The following is a 24,483-nucleotide window of genomic DNA, read 5'->3' as shown; positions in this document are numbered from 1 at the left end:
AATGAGATCATGGATACGATGGAGAGTAGGATGATGCTTCTAGCACGTGCTATGGTTTTATTGTGTGTTAACATGGTACACAGAGAAGAACAGATTCATCCCTCTCATACACTTGTTCATTCATCCGTCCAGAGCTCACTTTTCATCCACTCCGCTGTTAGCTGGGGGGAAAAACATTGTCTCACTCAGTGATGTAGTGGAGAAAAAAATAGGTGGGTAAACTCATTGCTGAGCGAGATGAAAAAATAAATGCTCTCTATACTTTCAAAGCATATTTCCGCAAAAGGTGGGCAAACTGTTGGGCAAAAAAACAAGTGAGTAGAATATCTGAAGTTAAAGACAGCTCGTCTGGCATCTCAGCCCGTTCTCCCTCTCTCGCTAGACGTATACAGCAGTCTTGTATTGTTGATGGCTTGTATTCTTTGTGTAGGCTGTGTACTAGCTGTCATGTCCTTGTTATAGTGGTGTACAAACATACAGACATCCCAGCAGGAATTATCCAGTGTCTTCGAGAATCTCTCTCTCTCCCTTTTTATGACTGTGTGTGTGTGTATGCGTGTGTGGACGATATTAAGGATATAGTAATGTGAAATCCCAGTACTTCCCTGTAACTGTGTTGGTTGGGGGAGAGAGTTGAGTTGTGTGCAGCATCATGTGTGTTGGCCGGGGGATAGAGTTGTGTGTAACACCATGTGTGTTGTCCATTTAGTTGAAGTTCCTTTAATTAGTCCTCCGATGTCATGGACGACTTCCTACAATTACCGATCGAACTTCCATCTTAGCAAACGGGAAGTGGGGAGGGGGCTCTGGGTGGTGCAGGAGTCACTAAACTCCCGGTTCCCTTTTTAACAATTCCTCCTCTCAATCATAGAGAACTCCAAATTGTATTAGGTTCCATTAAAAATAAAGATAGCAGCCCGCATCTGAGTGTCTGACATGCATGATCCCCTATTGTGCCGAATGAGAAGTGGAAGAGAAGAGCTGTGTTGTGACTGTTTTGTTGGAGATTCTATTCTCTCAAACTTGAGCGCCAATTTGCATGTAGTGCCCGTGTGGACATTAGCATGCGCGCCCGGTGTTTGTGAGTGCACGAGCATGTGATTTTGCGTGTGCATTCCCCTGCTTAATTATGCTGATTGGGGATTGTAACTCATTGACCCTCACAGCACGGGCTGCATTCCAAACACTTCCAGACACACCCTATCCCTCAGCCCTCAAATGAAGTGGACACTTCTGATGACGTATCATGACGTCTGACGAGTATCCACTTGCAGGGAGGAAGGAATCATTTTTAAATGGACCGCCCTTGCCCGCAAATTCGTCACTCGTTCATCTTTCTGATTGAGAGGGGGTCAGATACTTATTTCCCTCATTAAAATGCAAATCAACTTATAACATTTTTGACATGCGTTTTTCTGGATTTTGTTGTTGTTATTCTGTCTCTCTGTTCAAATAAACCTACCATTAAAATTATAGACTGATCATTTCTTTGTCAGTGGGCAAACGTACAAAATCAGCATGACTATTGCCCTGTGTACTAAGCAAGGTTCATACAGAAATTGTTTGTCGAGATCGGTGTGGAAGAATTTGACTGTCCTGTATAATGCCCCGACATCAACCCCATTGAACACCTTTGGGATGAATTGGTTCCGACAGTGCAGTATTCGAACTCCGACTGCTAGCCATGCCTAATCGCCCAACATCAGTGGCCGACCTCAATGCTCTTGTGGTTAAAAGTAAGCAAGTCCTCACAGCACTGTTCCAACATCTAGTGGAAAGTCTTCCCAGAAGAGTGGAGGCTGTTGTAGAAACAAAGGGGGTACCATTCCATGTTAATGCCCATGATTTTGGAATGAGATGTTTGGCGACCAGATGCCCAGATACTTTTGGTCATGTAGTTTATCTTAAAGATTTGAACCGTGGACCGATGCGTATTGGTGAATCGTTACATCCCTAGTATTTTGCGTATCAGCTAACCACATCATGGTTGCATGCCACGTCATTGACTGTGCAGTCAGGCACCACACTGCTATACCATATGATGTGGTTAGCTGATACCTATCTAGGCATTGTAAGATCTGGCATGCATCAACAGAGGAACACGTCCAACATTTTATAGCAACCTGGTAACCGACTGCACAGTCGATGATGTGGTATGCAACCATTGGTTGATGCATGTAATGTCTCAGCAGGGGAACGCGACCAATATCTGTGGTGCTGCTCGTGGCAATGTCACCTCTCTGAGTCCACCTTTAAATGAAAGTAAATGTCAATGTGAACCACCAGATTCAGGATCTTGAAAATCCCATAAAAATGTTGCCAAAACATTTACTAAATCTAAATAAAACGGAACCTAATGAATTTAATTGGAGTTAGTTTTGGAGTTGATGTTAATAGTTTCAGTGTAGTTTTAGTTTACTATAATGACCTTGCATTATTGTCTCTTTAGGGTAGCATTAAGGAGGATATATGATGTCTTTTTATGGGTGACAGGTGCTGCTCTAAGGGTGCTCTGGGTGTTGTATGATTACAGATGGCTTTGGGATACACAGCTTGTCAGTGTTTGGTTTCGCTCTCTGACATGATTGAGCACTTTGCCTTTTGTTCACTTGTACATAAATGACTTCAACACCGTCTGTAGTGGTGTATACCAGTCATTCACCAAGACCGGTGTCCTTGTCATTTTATAATGCAGCCATGATCTGGCTTGGCTTACTGTAGTACCTGCTCCACTAATCTCTATCTATCTGCTCAAGGACAGCCATAGCTCATCAGCTGCCCTGCCCTGGCCTAGCCCCATCATGGAGTTCTCTACTCCCAGTCTGTCCAGCTCACTGGGAACACGCCTGAACATAATTATGGACAGTAATGTGGCATGAACACTCTCCTGAGAGGGACACAGACTGGCTGCTGCGGCATCGCTTTATTTCCATTACCCTCAATTCAACTAAATTCAAAAATACTTAATTTATTCCACAAGGGGCAATTATGCTGGACGAGCCCGGCAAATGAGAAGGTAGGTACATACATCATGCATATATAGACATACAACATGAAACATTGGCATACTAATTAGACCCTTGTGTTTTCCCATATTACTGTAGCAGACCTGAGGGCAAGTCTCATGAGTCTCACTACACTTTCACTGGAGTCTCACCACACTCTCACTGGAGTCTCACCACACTCTCACTGGAGTCTCACTGGAGTCTCACCACACTCTCACTGGAGTCTCACTGGAGTCTCACCACACTCTCACTGGAGTCCCACCACCCTCTCACTGGAGTCTTACTGGAGTCTCATTACACTCTCACTGGAGTCTCACTAGAGTCTCACAGTTGTTCATAGCCGAGTCACCAACAGGCACTGGAGACACAACCGGATTGGCTTGTTGGTGTTCTGGGGTTGATTGATGTCATTGCGGACCCTCTTCGGACCCTCCATAGCCCACAGCTCATTGGCTCTCCCATTACACCTTCAACCAATAGCCTGATGGGTATTGGCTTCCTTCCTGCTTTGGTGTCCATATTCATGTGATGTCTGGTAACATTTAAACAGTGACTCTTTCTAACAACAACACTCCTCTATGGTATTAGTGTTGTCATGGCTGAGAACTACTGAGAATTTAAGTTCAGTGTCAGAGTAAATATGCTGGGGAGTAATGAATAGTTTAAGTATTCATTCATTGCCTTTTGTAGGACCTTGCTCTGGATAAATTCTGACTCTCTAATAGGCTTCCTCTTCACCTAGGCTGCAAACTGATTCAATTTTACATTTACATATTACAATATGACAATATTAAACACACGTAGAACATGTACTGGATGAGAAGATCAGAGGAGCAGGGAATGTAACCCAGTCCTTTCTCTGAACCACATTGCTGTTAGGACTCAGTTTTTGACACAAGTGGAGGGAGATCACAGCAAACACTCTGACAGGGCAGACATGCAGTGATGTTGGGTGTATTACTCAACAATGACCTTATTGCTATACTCTACTTCATTTGAAAGCATTGAGGAAATAACATCCTGGCCCCGCCGTGTCACTTCCTGTACCCTGCTACTTTGTCTTCTTCTGGGAGCAGTAACTACAACTACACCCTCGGATCCATGTGCATGCACACACATTCAATATATGTTCACTCAAGCACACATCGCATACATACAAGATGCAGTTCCAGTCCCATCCTCTTCATTAAAGATGATCAGTATCTGGTAATATTACTACCTTTTCTCCAATATTTGATATTTCCTCCTTCTGCCCTCTGCGGCCTGTGGGATTATGTTTGTTTCAAATCAAATTGTATTGGTTTGATTTTATTGCGGATGTAACAACACGCTTGAGCTTCTAGTTCCGACAGTGCAGCAATATCTAATAAGTAATATTTAACCATTTCACAACAAATAACTAATACACACAAATCTAAGTGAAGGAATGGAATTAAGAATATATAAATATATGGATGAGCAATGTCAGAGCGGCATAGACTAAGATACAGTAGATAGTATAGAATACAGTATATACATATGAGATGAGTGATGCAAGACATGTAAACATTATTAAAGTGACTACTGTTCCATTTATTATTAAAGTGGCCAATGATTTCAAGTCTGTGTATGTAGGCAGCAGCCTCTCTGTGCTAGTGATGGCCATTTTACAGTCTGATGAACTGAGATAGAAGCTGTTTTTCAGTCTCTCTGTCCAAGCTTTGATGTACTGACCTCGCCTTCTGGATGGTAGTGGGGTGAACAGGCAGTGGCTCAGGTGGTTGTTGTCCTTGATTGATGATCTTTTTGGCATTCTTGTGACATAGGGTGCTGTAGGTGTCCTGGAGGGCAGGTAGTTTGCCCCTGGTGATGCACTGTGCAGACCGCACCACCCTCTGGAGAGCCCTGCGGTTGTGGGGGGTGCAGTTTCCATTTCAGGCGGTGATGCAGCCCGACAGGATGCTCTCAATTGTGCATCTTTAAAAGTTTGAGGGTTTTAGGTGACAAACCAAATTTCTTCAGCCTCCTGAGATTGAAGAGGCGCTGTTGCGCTTTCTTCACCACACTATTTGTGTGGGTGGACCATTTCAGTTTGCCAGTGATATGTACGCTGAGGAACTTAAACCTTTCCTCCTTCTCCACTGCTGTCCCGTCGATGTGGATAGGGGGGTGCTCCCTCTGCTGTTTCCTGAAGTCCACGACCATCTCCTTTGTTTTGCTGACGTTGAGTGAGAGGTTATTTTCCTGACACCACACTCCCAGAGCCCTCTCTGTAGTCTATCAAGTTGTTGTTGGTAATCAAGCCTACTACTGTTGTGTCATCTGCAAACTTGATGATTGAGTTTGAGGCATGCATGGCTAAGCAGTCATGGGTACATGGGGAGTACAGGAGGGGGCTGCGTTCGCACCCTTGTGGTGCCCCAGTGTTGAGGATCAGCAAAGTGGAGATGTTGTTTCCTATCTTAACCACCTGGGGGCGGCCCGATCGGGAAGTACAATTGCACAGGGTGGGGTTTAGACCCGGGGGCCTTGAGCTTAATGCTCGGAGTTTACTATGGTGTTGAATGCTGAGCTATAGTCGATGAACAGCATTCTTACAAAGGTGTTCCTTGTCCAGATGGGATAGGGCAGTGATTAGTGTGACGGCGATTGCATAGTCTGTGGACCTATTGGGGTGGTAAGCAAATTCAAGTGGGTCTAGGGTGACAGGTAAGGTGGAGGTGATATGATCCTTATGGGTGTGCGTGTGTGTTTGTGTGTGTGTATGTGCATGTGTGTGCATGCACGTGTGAGTGTGTGCGCATGTTTCAACTGCCCACTTCCATCCTGTAAAGCTCCAGGTCTTGGCCCCCATGCTGGCTCTCTGATTGAGTTCCCTGCTCCCCCAGTGGGGGGGTTGAACCTTCCAGAGCTGCCCCAGACAGAAGCTCTATCTTTGCCATTGTCCTGCTGAGTCTTGGCCTCAGACAACTTCCAGCCCACCACAGAGCACCAGCCCTTACCTTTGACCTATTGGAATTGAGATTCCTCCAATGATTAGCGCTCATGCCTGCCTAGCTACATCTCATCTGCCTGTACTTCAAAGGCCCTGTTTAATTCCTCCCCACCACAAACACACATACACACTCACAATCCAAACAGGCCCGCTGCGGCACGGCACAAACAGTCTGCTTCACAGCTTGGCGGCTTTGTGTTGGAATTGACTCTATTCTTTGATGTATCATTGTTGTCACTGCTAACCAAAAATCTGCTCGCCAGAAAGGATCCTCCTAGAGTCTCCAAGGAAAATAGTTTTTTTCCCTATGTTTTCTCAGCCCCATTCATAAAGGTGTTAGGCTTAAAGAACACACACCGCTGCTACCCAGGCCCTTCCTGTTGAGTAGATTCCATCTTACTATTTAATTTTTGAAGGGCTGTAATTTCAATCTGTCATACTTTCGTTCCTTCCTGGAGTCCTTTGTCACCACAGCTCTCTGATAGAGAAGAATCTCACTAAGCTGAAAAATGAGTTATTGTGTGTATACGTTTTTGCACGCATGCTTTTTTAAGGGCAACTAGCTCTCACAGTCTCACATCAGAATTAGACGTTCATCCATGTTTCTCAAACGTCAAATTTCTAAGTTATTCCAAAAGTCAAATTTCTAAGTGTTTAAGGTTAAGTTTAGGTATAAACTCCAAATTTTATAGCTAAGGCATTAACTCCAAAATCTTAAGGTTAAGTATTAACTCTGAATGTTTAAGGTAAGGGTTAAGGTTTGTGATAGGCTTAAAACAAAAATCTCAAAAACAACTTTCTATCGCTGGATTCGAACATGCACCCTTTGCCACCAAAACTCCAAATGTTTAAGCTCAGGGTTAAGTTTAGGCATTAACTCTGAAATTGTAAGGTTCGTTATTAGCTCTGAATGGTTAAGGTAAGGGATAAGGTTTGGGATAGGCTTAAAACAAAAATCTCAAAAGCTACTTTTTATTGCTAGATTCAAACATGCTGCTTTTGGCACTGGTGGCCGATGCTAACAGCCATCCTCCATCCCTGTCCACAATGCAAAACTGAAACCTACTTGTATTTAATAGCGCTCACTGCTGCTCCAGTTCCCAAGTCATCACCCAATGGACGGACGTCAAATACTGACATGTATCATGGGTGACCTGGATGTGTAAGCGTGTGTGTATATTCATCAATGCATGTGTATATTCTTGACTGCTGTTAGCTCGTTGACACACAGGTCGATACAGCCCGACGATCCAGGAAAAGCCTCTTGACACATCACTCTCAAACTCAGGGTCCCCGGAGTGGCACACTGGTCTAAGGCACTGCATTGCAGTGCTTGAGATGGCACTACAGACCCTGGTTCAATACCAGGCTGTATCACAACCAGCTGTGAATGTGAGTCCCATAGGGCGGTGCACAATTGGCTCACCGTCATTAGGTTTGGCTGGGGTAGGCAGTCATTGTAAAGAAGAATTTGTTCTTAACTGACTTGTCTAGTTAAATAAACACAGTAACTACACTATTGTGTCACTTATTCTATTTGTTTCAGTGTTTGTCTCAGGCATGCATCTTGAAGAAGCAGCAGCTGAAAAATCAGCTGGTAGCTGACTCTGTGCTTTGTTCAGTTAGACTAGTGTTCTATGGAAATGTTGCTACCTCTCTCCGGATGCATTGAAAGGGCAAAGTATGGTTATGTTTATAATGAGACACAGAGGGAAGCAGGCTTGACCTCTCTGGCCAGCAGACTGCAGCCATTCATAATCCTCAACACATGCTATGGCAATTCCAGCCACCAGTTCACATACTGCCCTCTGCTGGACGCTGCATGGGGAGAGTGTGTGTGTCAAAATGGATTTGAACAGAATAGAAAAGGAACAAGATAAGTACACAGTATCTTTTTATGATTGAGCTTTTCTGTCTTGCCCAAGAAAATATTTTTGCAGTGCTGTTCCCGCATATGTTGCAGTCTGTCCTCCAAAACTCTGCAACCATAAACTCTCAGTACACATTGATCTCACGACCAGTCCTTGAAGTGTGTGTGTAACTGAAATGCTTAACTACAACAGCTTCTGGGAGTCTCAAATGGAAAATATACTCTGCTAGAATGTTCGGCTCCAAGATCTTGGATCTCAGTGTTCTCGCCTTGTGGATTGTGGCATTACTCCTGTTGCACAATATGACAATAAGGACACAACTTAGCTGGTACAATATCAAATCAAATCAAATGTATTTATATAGCCCTTCGAACATCAGCTGATATCTCAAAGTGCTGTACAGAAACCCAGCCTAAAACCCTAAACAGCAATCAGTGCAGGTGTTGAAGCTCGTTGGCTAGGAAAAACTCCCTAGAAAGGCCAAAACCTAGGAAGAAACCTAGAGAGCAACCAGGCTATGAGGGGTGGCCAGTCCTCTTCTGGCTGTGCCGGGTGGAGATTATAACAGAACATGGCCAAGATGTTCAAATGTTCATAAATGACCAGCATGGTCAGATAATAGGTCTGGGACAGGTCGCACGTCCGGTGAATAGGTCAGGATTCCATAGCCGCAGGCAGAACAGTTGAAACTGGAGCAGCAGCACGGCCAGGTGGACTGGGGACAGCAAGGAGTCATCATGCCAGGTAGTCCTGAGGCATGGTCCTAGGGCTCAGGTCCTACGAGAGAGCGAAAGAGAGAATTAGAGAGAGCATACTTAAATTCACACAGGACACCGGATAAGACAGGAGAAGTACTCCAGATATAACAAACTGACCCTAGCCCCCCGACACATAAACTACTGCAGAATAAATACTGGAGGCTTAGACAGGAGGGGTCAGGAGACACCGTGGCCCCATCCGATGATACCCCCGGACAGGGCCAATCAGGAAGGATATAACCACACCCACTTTGCCAAAGCACAGCCCCCACACCACTAGAGGGATATCTTCAAGCACCAACTTACCATCCTGAGACAAGGCCTGAGTATAGCTCACAAAGATCTCCGCTACGGCACAACAGGCATCAGTTTCCAACCAACTCATTCTCCTGTAGATTGTGTAATGCCTATCTGTGTCAGTGAGCACTTTCCTTGAACACTAAGAGGCATATCATACTCCACTTAACAAAAACATCAACAGTTACACAAGAGGGTTTGTTTCTAAGTAATACTTGGCATTGACAGCAAGTTTCAGGACCCTGGCGCAAGTTGTAGTTTCAGGATTCCAAATGCACCTTTGTTTGTTTGCCAGGGATGTTTTGTATCTAGTTTTATCTTAGATAAAGAATGCCAGGTGACAGACAGTCATGCAGCCTGATCAAATGGAAGGCTCAGCAAATCAAATACGTTTAGGATTTTTGTATTCATTGTTTTTCCGCGTCTTTGTTTGCATCACAATCAGTGGAGAGTCAGTGTTATGCTTTGCCAAGGAGGATCAAAAGTCAATTGCTTTTATCTCCCTCATGGTTCTGGGGGAGTGTGTGGCAGAATTGAACTTAACTCTGGTTGGGTTTTCATTAGATACATGTAACAGCTCTTTTTTTCTTTTGAAATACTTGTCTATGTGGCACCTTTTCCCTTCTATATTAGCGGCTCTTTTTGTCTCACTGATGATAATAATGCCAATGCATCATAACACCTTTTCTAAACACCAAAGATCACTTTGCAGACAAATAAAAACCACCTCTGTTTACCTCTTCTCCCTTCTCTCCCAGGCCAGAGACGGGCTACCAGAAGGTCCTCCAGGTGGATCTGGAGGTGAACGGGCTGCTGGACCCGCAGGGCAGCCGTGTGGTGACGTGGCAGGTGGAGTACCCTCTAACTCGCTCCCTCACTGACGAGGTCCAAACCCTCATCCGCCTGGCACCACAGGACCTGGGTGGCATTGTGCCACTGGCCATGGTGAGTGGAGCCCCAGAGGAACCAGAAAGTTTGTGTGTGTGTGTGTGTGTGTGTGTGTGTGTGTGTGTGTGTGTGTGTGTGTGTGTGTGTGTGTGCAGCTTTACCTCACATGGCTGACTGCACTCTGCAGGAGGCTTTGTCTCTCGTCTCTCCAAGGCTGACACCTGCTGTACCGAGTGTTTTTTTTACCTATCTTTGCAATTCTAAACACTCATATCATCGATTTCCCCCCGCTCTAATGCTTTGATGTCTTTGTCTCAGTCTACTGCCTGCGTCTGGAAAAAGCAGAGGAAAGTCAAATTGCTCTTACAGGCGTAAATAAGAGGAATTTTTAACCTTTTAATGATATGATCATTTTGTGTTGGCTGTGAAGCTAGGAGGCCATTTTGAAAGTGGTGTGTCTGAGTAGTGAGGTGAACAAGCTGAAATTCCATGTTGAAAGCCCAAACCTCTCTGCTTTGTTTTAACACTAAGCTTGCACTTCTTAATTGGCTGTAATTTGGCTAATAGAGCTTTCGGTACTTTCCATGATTGAGAAGGTAATTGAGTTTGGACACAGGATAATCCTTTTTAAAAGCGAATTGATACTGTACATCAGCAAGTGACTCTAGACAACCAAATGTATTACAATAATGCATATTTATTTATGATAAATTGTTTGCAACTGTTTTGCTTTCAGTGTTGCTGTAGATTTGAGTTTTTACACCATGAAAATAAATATATACGCTGCAGGCAGATTTTTTTGTAAATTTTCCAAACTGCAGATTGTGGCGGGTTATGGGTTATGTGGAAATCAAATACCTTCTAAGCTCTTATTATGGTAATTGGTGAGAAAGCACTTCACCCCCACAAACATTTATGTATTCAGCCCATGACAGCAACATGTAGACTCTACTGTGTCTTTAACCTTTGGCTGGCTCCATTCTAATAGGTCTGATATTTCCCCTTTTGTCAGAAAATTAGCTTCTCCTGCTTCTGTAGCTGCTACCAGAGTCTGCGACGTAACAAAGGAAAGCATAGACTTTAGTTCAATCCTTTTATTAGCTAGTGAGGACAGTAAATATGGATCTCTGTGGAAAACATTTGAGAACATCTTGAGTCTTGTCAAGTAGTAGTGGGAGCCAGGTGTGATTCTGTCTGTAACGGCTGGGGTCCCATTATGTTTGTGCCAATGCCCAGACACTGAGAGAGACATGGTCAGGCTACTGTTTTCTACTCTTAATAACTGTCCTCATCACACACACACACATATATATACACACACGCACACACACACACACACACACACACACACACACACACACACACACACACACACACACACACACACACACACACACACACACACACACACACACACACACACACACGTATACACACACACATATATACACACACACATATACACACACACACATATACACACACACAGCATGTTGACAGCTTTAGTTCCGAGTGCATGGCCCATCCATTATTACTTTATGACTCATCCCTGGCTTACATCTTACAAGTAGACATGTGAACCCAGTGGATATTACACTCTGAGAACAGGAGATTGAAGATAGAGAGAAAACATGATTACAGTCAGATAATAATGGGAGCTGTCTGTCTTGGCAGGGGAAACCACGAGGTGTAAATCATCACCGCTACTCTGGAAATAAAGTGCCACCTGTCCTCACTCACCCATAGACCCGTTGGTCCTTTGCCTCTGTGCCTCTCCACACAGTCACCCTCTTCATTGTCTTTCTGGCAGGAGAGGGGGAGTGTAAATAATAGAAAGGAATTAGAAAGGAATTCAGGACTACGGACCGCACACTAAACAATGAACATGCAGAGGGAGGGAGGGAGAGAGAGATAGAGAGAGAGGGCGAGAGGAAGAGCGAGAGAAAAACATTTGCATGCGAGAGAGACGTGTGAGAGAGAAGGGAGAAGGGTGGGAGAGAGAAACCGTCCGTTTCGTTAACAGACTTGAAAGAGTACATTTAATCAGAGGTTAGTCAAGTACAGCACCCTGCATCCTTCCCATGCATAGTTCTTGTTCAATTTCTAGTGTTGTGTGTCTCTTTACTCTCATTATAAGAAAGCTCTTTATATCAGAAACACTATCATTAGCATTTCATTAACAACCTCAAAGCTTGCTTTAGGTCAAATGCTAATATTAGCATTATCCTCATAGTTCCATAACACTCTAATCACTACCATAAGCATTTCTCTAACATTGTCCCATGGACTAGTGCTATTATCTGAAATAACCAGGGTTTACCTAAATGTAAGTGTTCCAAGCTGTGCCTACATTGGTGACATGACTGCTAATGACAAAGTGTCGACAATGAGGACAAACATTCAGTCATCCCAATGTCAAAGTAATGTCCTCTAACGGCGAGGGGAGATGAAAGGAGATAAGTCCAAAGAGAAAGCTGTACTGCATCAGTGATTTATACACACAACAATCACAACATCATACCAGCCAGAGATGACAGCCTCCCATCGTTTATGCTGTTTCTCTGTCAGGAACTGTGTTTAGATAATGACATAGAAGTCAGTCAGTGGTAATAGTAGCCTACTGTAGCTAGCTTGCAGATTGGGGCTGTCTGCTAGCATGCTAGCATACTAAGTATCCTCTAAGAAGCATTTCATGAACTGACATAGCAGCCAGTCAGTGGTAATAGTAGCCTAGTTAGCAGAGTGGGGCTGTCCGCTATCATGCTGTGCAAGCTAGTCTCTAGGAAGCATTGGCTGTCTTCATGGGCATTTAATACCCCTCATAACTTAATTAAGTTCTCTTGTGGATATGTTGGATTTTAATTCACTGCTCTATTTTCCTGGTGTGTGTCGACAGCACTAATTCTCGCTCTCACGTAAAAAAAAGCTCATCTCTGTCCTTACTCCCCCTCTCACCACACTCTTAAATCGGCTGTGAGAAAACATAAATCAAGCAAAGTAATGCGTGAAAAGTCAGCTCCCATCAAACGTTCTCCAGATTCTGGTGAGGATTTGTTTTGTTTCTGCTGATAGGGCTTGAAGGCTGCACTCTCTCTCTCTCTCTCTCACTCTCTCTCTCTCTCTCTCTCTCTCTCTCTCTCTCTCTCTCTCTCTCTCTCTCTCTCTCTCTCTCTCTCTCTCTCTCTCTCTCTCTCTCTCTCTCTCTCTCTCTCTCTCTCTCTCTCTCTCTCTCTCTCTCTCTCTCACTCTCTCTCTCTCTCTCTCTCTCTCTCTCTCTCTCTCTCTCTCTCTCTCTCTCTCTCTCATTCTCTATCTATCTCTTTCTCGCTTGCTCTTTCACCCTCTCTCTCTTTCTGTACCATTCTCTATGAGGCCTCTCTTAAAAAAGCAACATCTGTTTGTGTCAAGCTTCATTTACAAGACTAGCCCTTTCTGTGTTTGTGTGGTGTTTGTGTGGTGTGTGTGTTTGTTTGTTTTCATGTTAGCTTGTTTTTGCTCTCCTCATAGTGCCAGACTCCTGCCCTCATAGCAGCTCAGAGAACAGGGCAGGGCCTGACTTCAGCACACTGACGTAATCAAAAGGCCTTCAGAACCACTAACGGTCTCCTGCAAATAAACAGGCTTCATCACAGACAAGAAAATAAAATAGCAGCTCTTTAATATTTAGTCCCTAACAGGAATCAGAGCTCAGTGACAAGCTGGTAACAAATACACTATATCCAAAACCCACAGATTATCAAGCCCACAATTTGTGTAATAAATCAATATGTAATTAATGAGGAGGGTATAAATCACAGTGGGTCCTGATGAAATAATCAATATTGGTATTTATTACTTCTTCAGGTGGCAGAATGCCCTCCAAAATAAATCTTTATTTGCTCATACCCAGGCATGAGAAATCAGCAACTACAAACTCTAATCCAAGTGAACAGTAGAATGAGTCAAGGTACAATCCAGTTGGCAATATGTGAGACATGTCATTTGTGAGAACCACAATAATTTCATAACAGATGATGCCTGCCATTAAATGGTCAAGAATCAGCTGTCCTGGCACCCCAATGGTTCAATGAGCTCCCCCCTGATGCTAGGACAGCAGAGTCCCTGCCCATCTTCCCGAAAACATCTGGAACCCTACCTTTTCAAAGACTATCTTAAATAATCCCACAGCCTCCCCCATTTCCTAACACCCTTGCATTTTGTGAACTAACTCACACTTGACTTGATCCATCTAGCACTGACTTTGCTGATAGCTACTTTATTGAGGAAAATTGTATTTACTATGACTAAGGTATGTGGGTGTTTCACCTAGCTATCTTAAAATGAAGGCACTAACTGTAAAAAGCTCTGCTAAATGACTAAAATGTAAATGTTATGAAAACTGGTGATTGAACTAGCCTACTCTTTCCTTCCCTTGACCTGTTGGAAATGACTGACATATCTCTGTGAATGATGTCGTTGATGAAATGCCATTTTCCTGCTTTTTCCCTGGCTGCCATCTTCATCTTTACATTCCATTTATCAGCCAATGCATTTTCAGCCTCCTGCACATTGCTGTGCCTGCCGCCCACATCCCTGGCCATAACCATTGAAAATATAACATTCTCATAGTGTATTGGACTTACTGGTTGAAAACTGTTTATTTCTCTGGGGAAAATATGGGTGTGTGGAGATACAGAAAACAGCAATGTTCCTCTCTCCTTAGCTTTCAGTTATTGCCATAGGTTAGAGGTGTGTGCATGTATAGGTGATGTGAGAATGTCAGTTTGAATGAATGTATGGAGAATGGAAGATTCTTGGTTTGATTATTTGATCCTATTGAATTTGAATTGACTGGAGCACTTGGTTTTGAATTGGTAATTTTAGTGCCCTGACTTTTTCCTTGACATGACCTGACCAGGAAACATTTTTAATTTGAAATGAATTGGAGGAATGATTGGAGGAATTATACATATTTCTCTGGGTGGTGGACAGTTTACCTTAGCATCCCACCCATCTCAAGAGGCGCGTCAATAGAAGCAATGCAGAGCTGCGATGGATTATAGTATCAAGTCAATGAATAATGCAGGATGTTCAGACAGAGTCATGGCCTTGGATAAACTCTATAGCAGTGTTCCCCAACTGGTGGTGATTTTATTAGGTCCCCAAAGTTGTCCGAGGAAAAAATATTGTTGTGCATAAAAGACTGTAAAAACACCAGCAAATCAGCTCCAAGTGATTTTAATTTTGGAAATCTGTTTGACCAAAATATTCCCACGCATAATAGAGAGATATCATGTGAGAAATGTAAGCAAAGTTTGACATGATTATGTTTTAGTCAAATATTATATCTGTTTGTGCTTGCAGACAACACATTGTTTGTAATTGTAGTTACCACATATCCAGGATCAGCTTCCCTCAGCCCCAGTGTTAGATGAACCACAAGGAGATCAGCGTCATTCCACAGTAGGAGGCCTAACAATAACACAATAACAAAGCAATAACACAAGCCTGACTTGGCCCCATCAATGTGCTCAACAGCAATTGGGCATTCTTCTCCTCGTCCCCAAGACTCCACCGGTCGATACCCATCTTCCCGTGTGAGCGTTGTTGGTTTGTGTGAGCACTGTGTGTCATCTCCTGCCTGTCAGTGATGCTGCTTGTGAGTTTAGATCATGCCTGCCATCCTTACGGATGCACACACACAGCCTAAAGGGAGCCCAGCGCACTGATCAATACCCTTCTTAATCATCCTGCTGTTTGTGCGTGCATATGTTTGTGTCTCAGGGTTGACCCTGGGATGGTTCAGGGGTATGAGTGGTTTAAAGCCCCTCTTGCTGGGTCCGTCCTTGAGCTTGAGGTCTACTACATAAATCAGAGCCGTGCTTGGTTCTTACACACAAATCATCCACCTCCCTATCACCCCCCCCCCAACCGCACAGAAGTGTAATGGCCTTTAATCGATTCCCTCCCTCTCTGTGTGCAGTCTTAAGAAAAGAGTGTGTGTGAGAAGGCAATCCTCCCCTGCTGGGTCAGGACACTCCTCAAGCCGAAGGTGTGTGGGGGGGAATGAGAATGGTGTGTGTGTGTGAGTTTATCACTGTGTGTGTCTGTCTATGTATGTTGGATTGCTTATCAACCGCTGGGCCAGAGCGTCATACCAGGGGCCATTAATAAGGCATGCTCTCCAGCAGTCACTCTTAGCCCCAGGAGGGCCCAGGCACCAGGGAGGAGAGGGGGGATATTGAGAGAGTTGAGGATGAGCCGGCCTGGTTCACGTGCCACCCGCATCACTCCCGCTGTCACAGCACATCTCACACCCCCAAGGCCAGATGGGCAAAGAGATTGAGCCCTTACAGAGGCAGAGCTGAATGCTAAGGGAGTGCCCTGCGAAACACACAGACTAGACCCCATCATTCACACCTTAGCCGTTCTCAAACACTTACATCTCCTGAAGACATATGCACACCCTTACAGCGCTCTAACATGCACACACAGTCACACTAAAGTAGATTTGCAGTTCAAATAGCTTTACACAATAACACACACATGCACACGCACAAACACACACACACACACACACACACACACACACACACACACACACACACACACACACACACACACACACACACACACACACACACACATAGGGTCATGATTTTTAGAGGCACCATTGTTTTATTTTCAAGTTAAATTCAGCATGGGTTCCTAAAAGGGACAAGAAAGGGCAGTAAATTATATTTTATCAACAATATTTCAAAGAAATGAACAATAACAATACTCAATGAATTGATCAACATTTTGATAGCAAATATGATCAACTCACTCACACTCACACTCACACACCATCCTCATCCCCACCCACACACAAAACAATCAGCACCACACACACTCGGCTTGAGGGGTGGACCATCCAGCAAATATGCATAACTAATATTGCAAAAGGAATTTCTTTACAAAAACAGAACGAATTGTCAGATAAATCCATTTAAATGTCAAAGGAAAAGTTTCTCAGCACAACAAAAGGCTCTTTAAATAGACCAAGTGCATAAAAGAAGAATTGCTTTTAAAATCAAAACAATTAACATCTCAACAATGTTACAACGAAAATATACACAGTACCAGTCAAAGTTTGGCTACACCTACTCATTCAACGGTTTTTCTTTATTTGTAATATTTTCTACATTGTAGAATAATAGTGAAGACATCAAAACTATGAAATAACAGAAATGTGTCATGGATCCCCCCGGTACTGATGCTGTAATAGTCCTGCGTGTGTAGCTGGTGTAGACAGTTAGGCTCAGGACAGCAGAATTGGGTAATCAACGTATTTTACTCAAAATACAAAAAATACACAGCAACATAACGAGCCCACTAAAAGGACTGATATACAAAGAACAATCACTCACAAACAAAACATGTGGAACAGAGGGTTAAATAATAAACAAGTAATTGGTTGAGTGAAGCCAGGTGTGAAACACAAAGACAGAACAAATGGAAATTAAAAATGGATCGGCGGTAGCTAGAAAGCCGGTGATGTTGACCACCGAACGCCGCCCGAACAAGGAGAGGGACCGACTTCGAAGGAAGTCATGACAGTACCCCCCCCTTGACGCGCGGCTCCAGAAGTGCACTGACAGTGACCTCTGGGACCACCCGGAGGATGAGGCGCAGGGCGATCCAGATGGAGACGGTGGAAATCCCTTAGCAACGATGGGTCCAGGACATCCTCCACCGGCACCCAGCATCTCTCCTCCGGACAGTACACCTCCCACTCCACGAGGTACTGAAGGCCCCTCGCCCAAACGCCTCGAGTCCAGGATGGCTCGAACAGCATAAGCCGGGGCCCCCTCGATGTCCAGATGGGGCGGAGGAACCTCCCGCACCTCAGCTTCCTGGAGTGGACCAGCCACCACCAGCCTGAGGAGAGACACATGGAACGAGGGATTAATACGATAATCTGGGGGAAGCTGTAACCTGTAGCATACCTCGTTCAGGACTTTAAATGGCCCCACCAACCGCGGGCCCAGCTTCCGGCAGGGCAAGCGAAGGGGTAGGTTCCGGGTCGAGAGCCAAACCCGGTCCCCCGGTGCAAACACCGGGGCCTCGCTGCGGTGGTGGTCGGCGCTCGCTTTTTTTCCACCTCACGGCCCGTTGTAGGTGCACATGGGCGGCGTCCCAGGTCTCCTCCGAGCGCTTAAACCATTCGTCCACCGCAGGAGCTTCGATCTGGCTCTGACGCCAAGGAGCCAGAACCGGCTGATACCCCAGTACATACTGGAAAGGAGAGAGGTTAATGGAGGAGTGGTGGAGTGAGTTTTGGGCCATCTCTGTCCAGGGGATGAACGCCACCCACTCCCCCGGCCGGTCATGGCAATATGACCACAGAAACCTACCCACACCCTCGTTGACTGTCTCCACCTGCCCGTTACTCTCAGGGTGAAGACCTGAGGTGAGGGTGACCGAGACCCCCAGACGTTCCAGGAATGCTCTCCAGACCCTGGATGTGAACTGGGGACCCCGATCAGAAACTATGTCCTCAGGCACCCCGTAGTGCCGGAAGACGTGTGTGAACAGGGCCTCCGCAGTCTGTAGGGCCATAGGTAGACCGGGCAAAGGGAGGAGACGGCAGGACTTAGAAAACGAATCCACAACGACCAGGATCGTGGTGTTACCCTGTGAGGGAGGAAGATCCGTCAGGAAGTCCACCGACAGGTGCGACGACGGCTGTTGTGGAACAGGTAGGGGTTGTAAATTCCCTCTGGGAAGGTGCCTGGGAGCCTTGCACTGGGCGCACACTGAGCAGGAGGAAACATAAACCCTCAAGTCCTTGGGCAAGGTGGGCCACCAGTACTTCCCACTAAGCCAATGCACTGTCCGACCGATGCCAGGATGACCAGAGGAGGGTGACGTATGAGCCCAATAGATCAAACGGTCGCGGACAGCAGATGGAACGTACAGGAGCCCAGCTGGACACTGGGGAGGAGTGGGCTCTGTGCGTAATGCCCGCTCGATGTCCGCGTCCAGCTCCCACACCACCGGTACCACCAGGCAAGAGGCCTGAAGTATGGGAGTGTGATCAATGGACCGCTCCTCTGTGTCATACATCCGGGACAGTGCATCTGCCTTAGCGTTCTAGGAACCTGGTCTGTAGGATAGAGTGAAAACAAAACGGGTAAAGAACATAGCCCACCTTGCCTGGTGAGGGTTCAGTCTTCACGCCGCCCGGATGTACTCCAGATTGCGGTGGTCAGTCCAGATGAGAAAAGGGTGGTTAGCCCCCTCAAGCCAATGTCTCCACGCCTTCAGAGCCTTGACAACAGCCAACAGCTCCCGGTCCCCCACATCATAGTTTCGCTCCGCCGGGCTGAGCTTCTTCAAAAAGAAAGCACAGGGGCGGAGCTTTGGTGATGTGCCCGAGCACTGAGATAGCAGCCTCGGACACGTCCACCTCCACTATGAACGCCAAAGAGGGATCCGGATGAGCCAGCAATGGAGCTGAGGTAAACAGAGCCTTCAGGTGACCACTGCAGCTGCACCAGTCCCCCCTTCAGCAGTGAGGTAATAGGAGCTGCTACCTGACCAAAACTCCAGTTAAACCTCCGGTAGTAGTTGGCAAACCCTAGAAACCGCTGCACTTCCTTTACCGTGGTGGGAGTCGACCAACTATGCACGGCTGAAATTTGGTCACGCTCCATCTCCACCCCTGATGTGGAAATGCGGTACCCTAGGAAGGAGACGTACTGTTGGAAGAACAGACAATTCTCAGCCTTGACGTACAGATCATGCTCCAACAGTCGACCAAGCACTCTGCACACCAGGGACACATGCTCGGCGCGTGTAGCAGAGTATATCAGAATGTTGTCAGTATACACCACTACACTCTGCCCGTGCAGGTGGTGGAAAATCTCGTCAACAAAGGCCTGGAAGACTGACGGAGCATTCATCAATCCGTACGGCATGACGAGGTACTGTCCGAAGGTGGTACTAAATGTTGTCTTCCACTCGTCCCCCTCCCGGATAAGCATCAGGTTGTAAGCGCTCTTGAAATCCAATTTTGTGAAGAAGCGCGCCTTGTGCATTGACTCGATCGCACTGGCGATGAGAGGCAGTGAGTAGCTGTACCTCACAGTGATCTGATTGATACCTCGATAGTCAATACACGGGCGCAGATCCCCATCCTTCTTCTTCACAAAAAAGAAACTCGAGGAGGCAGGTGAAGTGGAGGGCCGAATGTATCCCTGCCTCAGGGTTTCGGAGACATATGTTTCCATAGCCACCGTCTCCTCCTGTGACAGAGGATACACGTGACTCTTGGGAAGTGCTGCGTCTACCAGGAGATTTATCGCACAATCCCCCCGTTGATGAGGTGGTAATTAAGTCGCCCTCTTCTTACAGAAGGCGAGAGCCAAATCGGCATATTCTGAGTGGATGAGCACGGTGGAAGCCTGGTCTGGACTTTCCACCATAATAGCACTGATGAAAACCCCCACACACCTACCTCAGCACTCTCGTGACAACCCCTTAAGAGCCCTCTGTTGCGAAGAAATAGTTGACCCACTCCAGGGCTTTGCCTGAGAGGCAGGAGACGAGGGAGGACACTCTCTCACGCCCCGAAGGAGAAGGGGGGACGGTCGCCAGGTAGAGCTCCAGCTGGAGTATAAATACCTGGCATCCGGCAGCTGTTCCATCATACTCCCTCGGGAGCACGAGTCGAATCCCGCTGGGACCGGGTGAAAGAGGGGTGGACAATGGGACCTGCTGTAGTGGGGCTGGTGGAGGCGCTAGGAAACCTCCTTCTCTCTCCAAACGATCCATCGTCTGCAGCACGCGATCCATGGCGGTGCCCAGCATGGCTAGCACAGCATTCTGCAGCAATACGCCATCCCATCTGATTTGCGCTTAGTGGTACTATCATTTGTTTTTCAACAGGACAATGACCCAACACACCTATAGGCTGTGTAAGGGTTATTTGACCAAGAAGGAGAGTGATGGAGTGCTGTGTCAGATGACCTGGCCTCCACAATCACCCAACCTCAACCCAATTGAGATGTTTTGGGATGAGTTGGACCGCAGATTGAAGGAAAAGCATCCAACAAGTGCTCAACATATGTGGGAACTCCTTCAAGACTGTTGGAAAAGCATTCCTCATGAAGCTGGTTTCGAGAATGCCAAGAGTGTGCAAAGCTGTCATCAAGGTAAAGGGTGGCTACTTTGAAGAATCTAAAATGTTAAATATATTTAGATTTGTTTAACCCTTGTTTGGTTACTACATGATTCCGTATGTGTTATTTCATAGTTTTTATTTCTACACTATTATTTTACAATGTAGAAAATAGTAAAAATAAAGAAAAACCCTTGAATGATTAGGTGTCCAAATTTTTGACTAGTACTGTATTCTAAAGACACTAAATACGGGCTACAATATACAAGAAGGCCAATATCAAACCGCAACATAAAAAATAATCACCAGCACATAAACAATCAGCCTGCGAATGCAAACCATGCAGGACAAATTAGAGTTCAAACTACATAAATCATAAATCAAATGGGATTACTCACAATTATCAAGGCCGCACGGGAGACAGAAAACTTGACAATTGGTTAACCAGGAAGCACAAATGACAACTCAACGCAAGCGTCTTTTAAAGGGAGACGAGGCCAAATCCATACTCAGCATCACTGAATAGACAGCTCTTCTGCTGCCACTCATGAGACAGGAGTCGCGGGGCTCCAGAACTCCGTGTGTTGAAATTGACAGTGCCCTATGTACAGTCGGCAATGGATATTTCCCATTTGAGGGAATTTTGGCATGTTATAGGCACACACAAACACACATGCACACGCACACACACATGCACACACACACACACACAAACACACAAGCTGATATGCCCTCCTACTACTCTTCAATACATACACACTACCTTTAGGGTGTAATAGCCTGGAGTCAAGAGCTTTACCTGTATAAGTCATCATGGAAACATACTGAATGTGCATGAGCCAACTGCACAGCACACATGAAGTGGTTTTACCATGGTTCATTTATTTGGGACGTGACACTGAATGAACCAGGAAGTGGGTATACACTGAATTAAGATATCTTGGCTGTGTTCCTTAGACAATATTGTTACAATCGATTGGATTATCCCTGGTCTCAGATGAGCATTTGAGACGTATTTCATTATTGCGGTTGTTCTCTTCACAGTTGAAGGAGAATGAAAACATGATTAGGCGATATACTGTAGATGTAATACAATGGAATAGTGCGAGAGGATAGTCAGGCTACAGAAATCCTTAATGGAACATAGTACATCTGCTATGATATTGATGACTTAGCACATATTTAGGAGCATACTGTATGTAGAGGTCATTGTCTTATGATTAACTGCTCCTTCTCAGTGCTCCATCCCTGAACCCATGAAAATGGGATCTGGCAGGGGCGGACTGGGAGAAAACTTCAGCCCTGGCATTTCAGCCACACCAGCCAATGAGAGGTAACAGAGGGGTCAGAGGAAGACAACAGGGCAGAAATAACACACTTCACCAATGGTACAAGGGAAAAAGATTCATTCTTAATGTAAAAAAACAAACAAGGAAAGACAATACACTTCAGAACTATAAAAGAAGACACTGGGCCCATCCACATCGACTCAGAATAAATATAATCAGTTGAACAATATACACATCTTGGAACTATAATTGACTCAAAACTCTCCTGGACTGCAGACACACAACAAATATACAAAAAGGGACAAGAACAACTGTATTTCATGAGGCGATTAAATAAATATCAGGTCAATAAAAGAATAACAACCATATGTTACACATCCTTTGTTCAGTCTGTTTTCACTTTCTGTTTCCAAGCCTGGTACAATCAGCTATCTATCGCAAATAAAAACCAACTACATAAATAGTAAAGCTGTCAAGCTAAATACGTGGAGTTAATCTCAAGAACATGGAAGCGCTGTTCTTGGAGAGAGTAGTGAGGGCAGGAGCGAGAATTGTCACCGACCTGACACACCCACTTAACCAGGAGTTCCAGCTCCTACCATCAGGCCGCCGATACAGAGTCCTCCAGAGCCCAGCAATCATTCATTTCCACCAGCATAAGTCAACTAAATAAATAACTGCTCAACACTCCCCTCAACTGTCTCTGTCTGTCTGTCTGTCTGTCTGTCTGTCTGTCTGTCTGTCTGTCTGTCTGTCTGTCTGTCTGTCTGTCTGTCTGTCTGTCTGTCTGTCTGTCTGTCTGTCTGTCTGTCTGTCTGTCTGTCTGTCTGTCTGTCTGTCTGTCTGTCTGTCTGTCTTTGCTTCTCCTTGTGCTCCTCTATTGTTGCTCTGTCTGTATGTATGTGTATCGAGTCCTGTGTGTTGCTGGTGAGAGAGTCAGGCGTGGGACAGCAGATATGTGTAAAAAAATGTGCTTTACTCAAAAAAGACAAATATACAAAGTAACATCTTGAGCACACACAGACAGACCGAAATTACAATAAACAATCACTCACAAAAACCATGTGGAGAACAGAGGGTTAAATAATTTTTATTTATTTTTATTTTATTTCACCTTTATTTAACCAGGTAGGCTAGTTGAGAACAAGTTCTCATTTGCAACTGCGACCTGGCCAAGATAAAGCATAGCAGTGTGAACAGACAACACAGAGTTACACATGGAGTAAACAATTAACAAGTCAATAACACAGTAGAAAAAAATGGGCAGTCTATATACAATGTGTGCAAAAGGCATGAGGAGGTAGGCGAATAATACAATTTTGCAGATTAACACTGGAGTGATAAATGATCAGATGGTCATGTACAGGTAGAGATATTGGTGTGCAAAAGAGCAGAAAAGTAAATAAATAAAAAACAGTATAAAAACAGTTTGGGAATGAGGTAGGTGAAAATCGGTGGGCTATTTACCAATAGACTATGTACAGCTGCAGCGATCGGTTAGCTGCTCGGATAGCAGATGTTTGAAGTTGGTGAGGGAGATAAAAGTCTCCAACTTCAGCGATTTTTGCAGTTCGTTCCAGTCACAGGCAGCAGAGTACTGGAACGAAAGGCGGCCAAATGAGGTGTTGGCTTTAGGGATGATCAGTGAGATACACCTGCTGGAGCGCGTGCTACGGATGGATGTTGCCATCGTGACCAGTGAACTGAGATAAGGCGGAGCTTTACCTAGCATGGACTTGTAGATGACCTGGAGCCAGTGGGTCTGGCGACGAATATGTAGCGAGGGCCAGCCGACTAGAGCATACAAGTCGCAGTGGTGGGTGGTATAAGGTGCTTTGGTGACAAAACGGATGGCACTGTGATAGACTGCATCCAGTTTGCTGAGTAGAGTGTTGGAAGCCATTTTGTAGATGACATCGCCGAAGTCGAGGATCGGTAGGATAGTCAGTTTTACTAGGGTAAGCTTGGCGGCGTGAGTGAAGGAGGCTTTGTTGCGGAATAGAAAGCCGACTCTTGATTTGATTTTCGATTGGAGATGTTTGATGTGAGTCTGGAAGGAGAGTTTGCAGTCTAGCCAGACACCTAGGTACTTATAGATGTCCACATATTCAAGGTCGGAACCATCCAGGGTGGTGATGCTAGTCGGGCATGCGGGTGCAGGCAGCGATCGGTTGAAAAGCATGCATTTGGTTTTACTCGCGTTTAAGAGCAGTTGGAGGCCACGGAAGGAGTGCTGTATGGCATTGAAGCTTGTTTGG

The 24,483-nt window shown here is 45.3% G+C and overlaps 1 protein-coding gene across 1 annotated transcript in view; it reads left to right on the top strand.

The window, feature by feature from the left end:
• si:dkey-112m2.1 (transmembrane protein 132C) overlaps positions 1 to 24,483 on the top strand; it is a 149,422-nt gene that overhangs the window by 66,954 nt on the left and 57,985 nt on the right. The window contains exon 4 of the mRNA XM_029651184.2: positions 9,664 to 9,850. Coding sequence (XP_029507044.2) covers positions 9,664 to 9,850 — 187 coding nt within the window. The remainder of the gene's footprint in view (positions 1 to 9,663; positions 9,851 to 24,483) is intronic.

Source organism: Oncorhynchus nerka, linkage group LG4 (genome assembly GCF_034236695.1).
Source record: "Oncorhynchus nerka isolate Pitt River linkage group LG4, Oner_Uvic_2.0, whole genome shotgun sequence".
In the NCBI taxonomy this organism is placed as follows: Eukaryota; Metazoa; Chordata; class Actinopteri; order Salmoniformes; family Salmonidae; genus Oncorhynchus; species Oncorhynchus nerka.
This window is presented reverse-complemented; position numbering and strand designations above follow the sequence as displayed.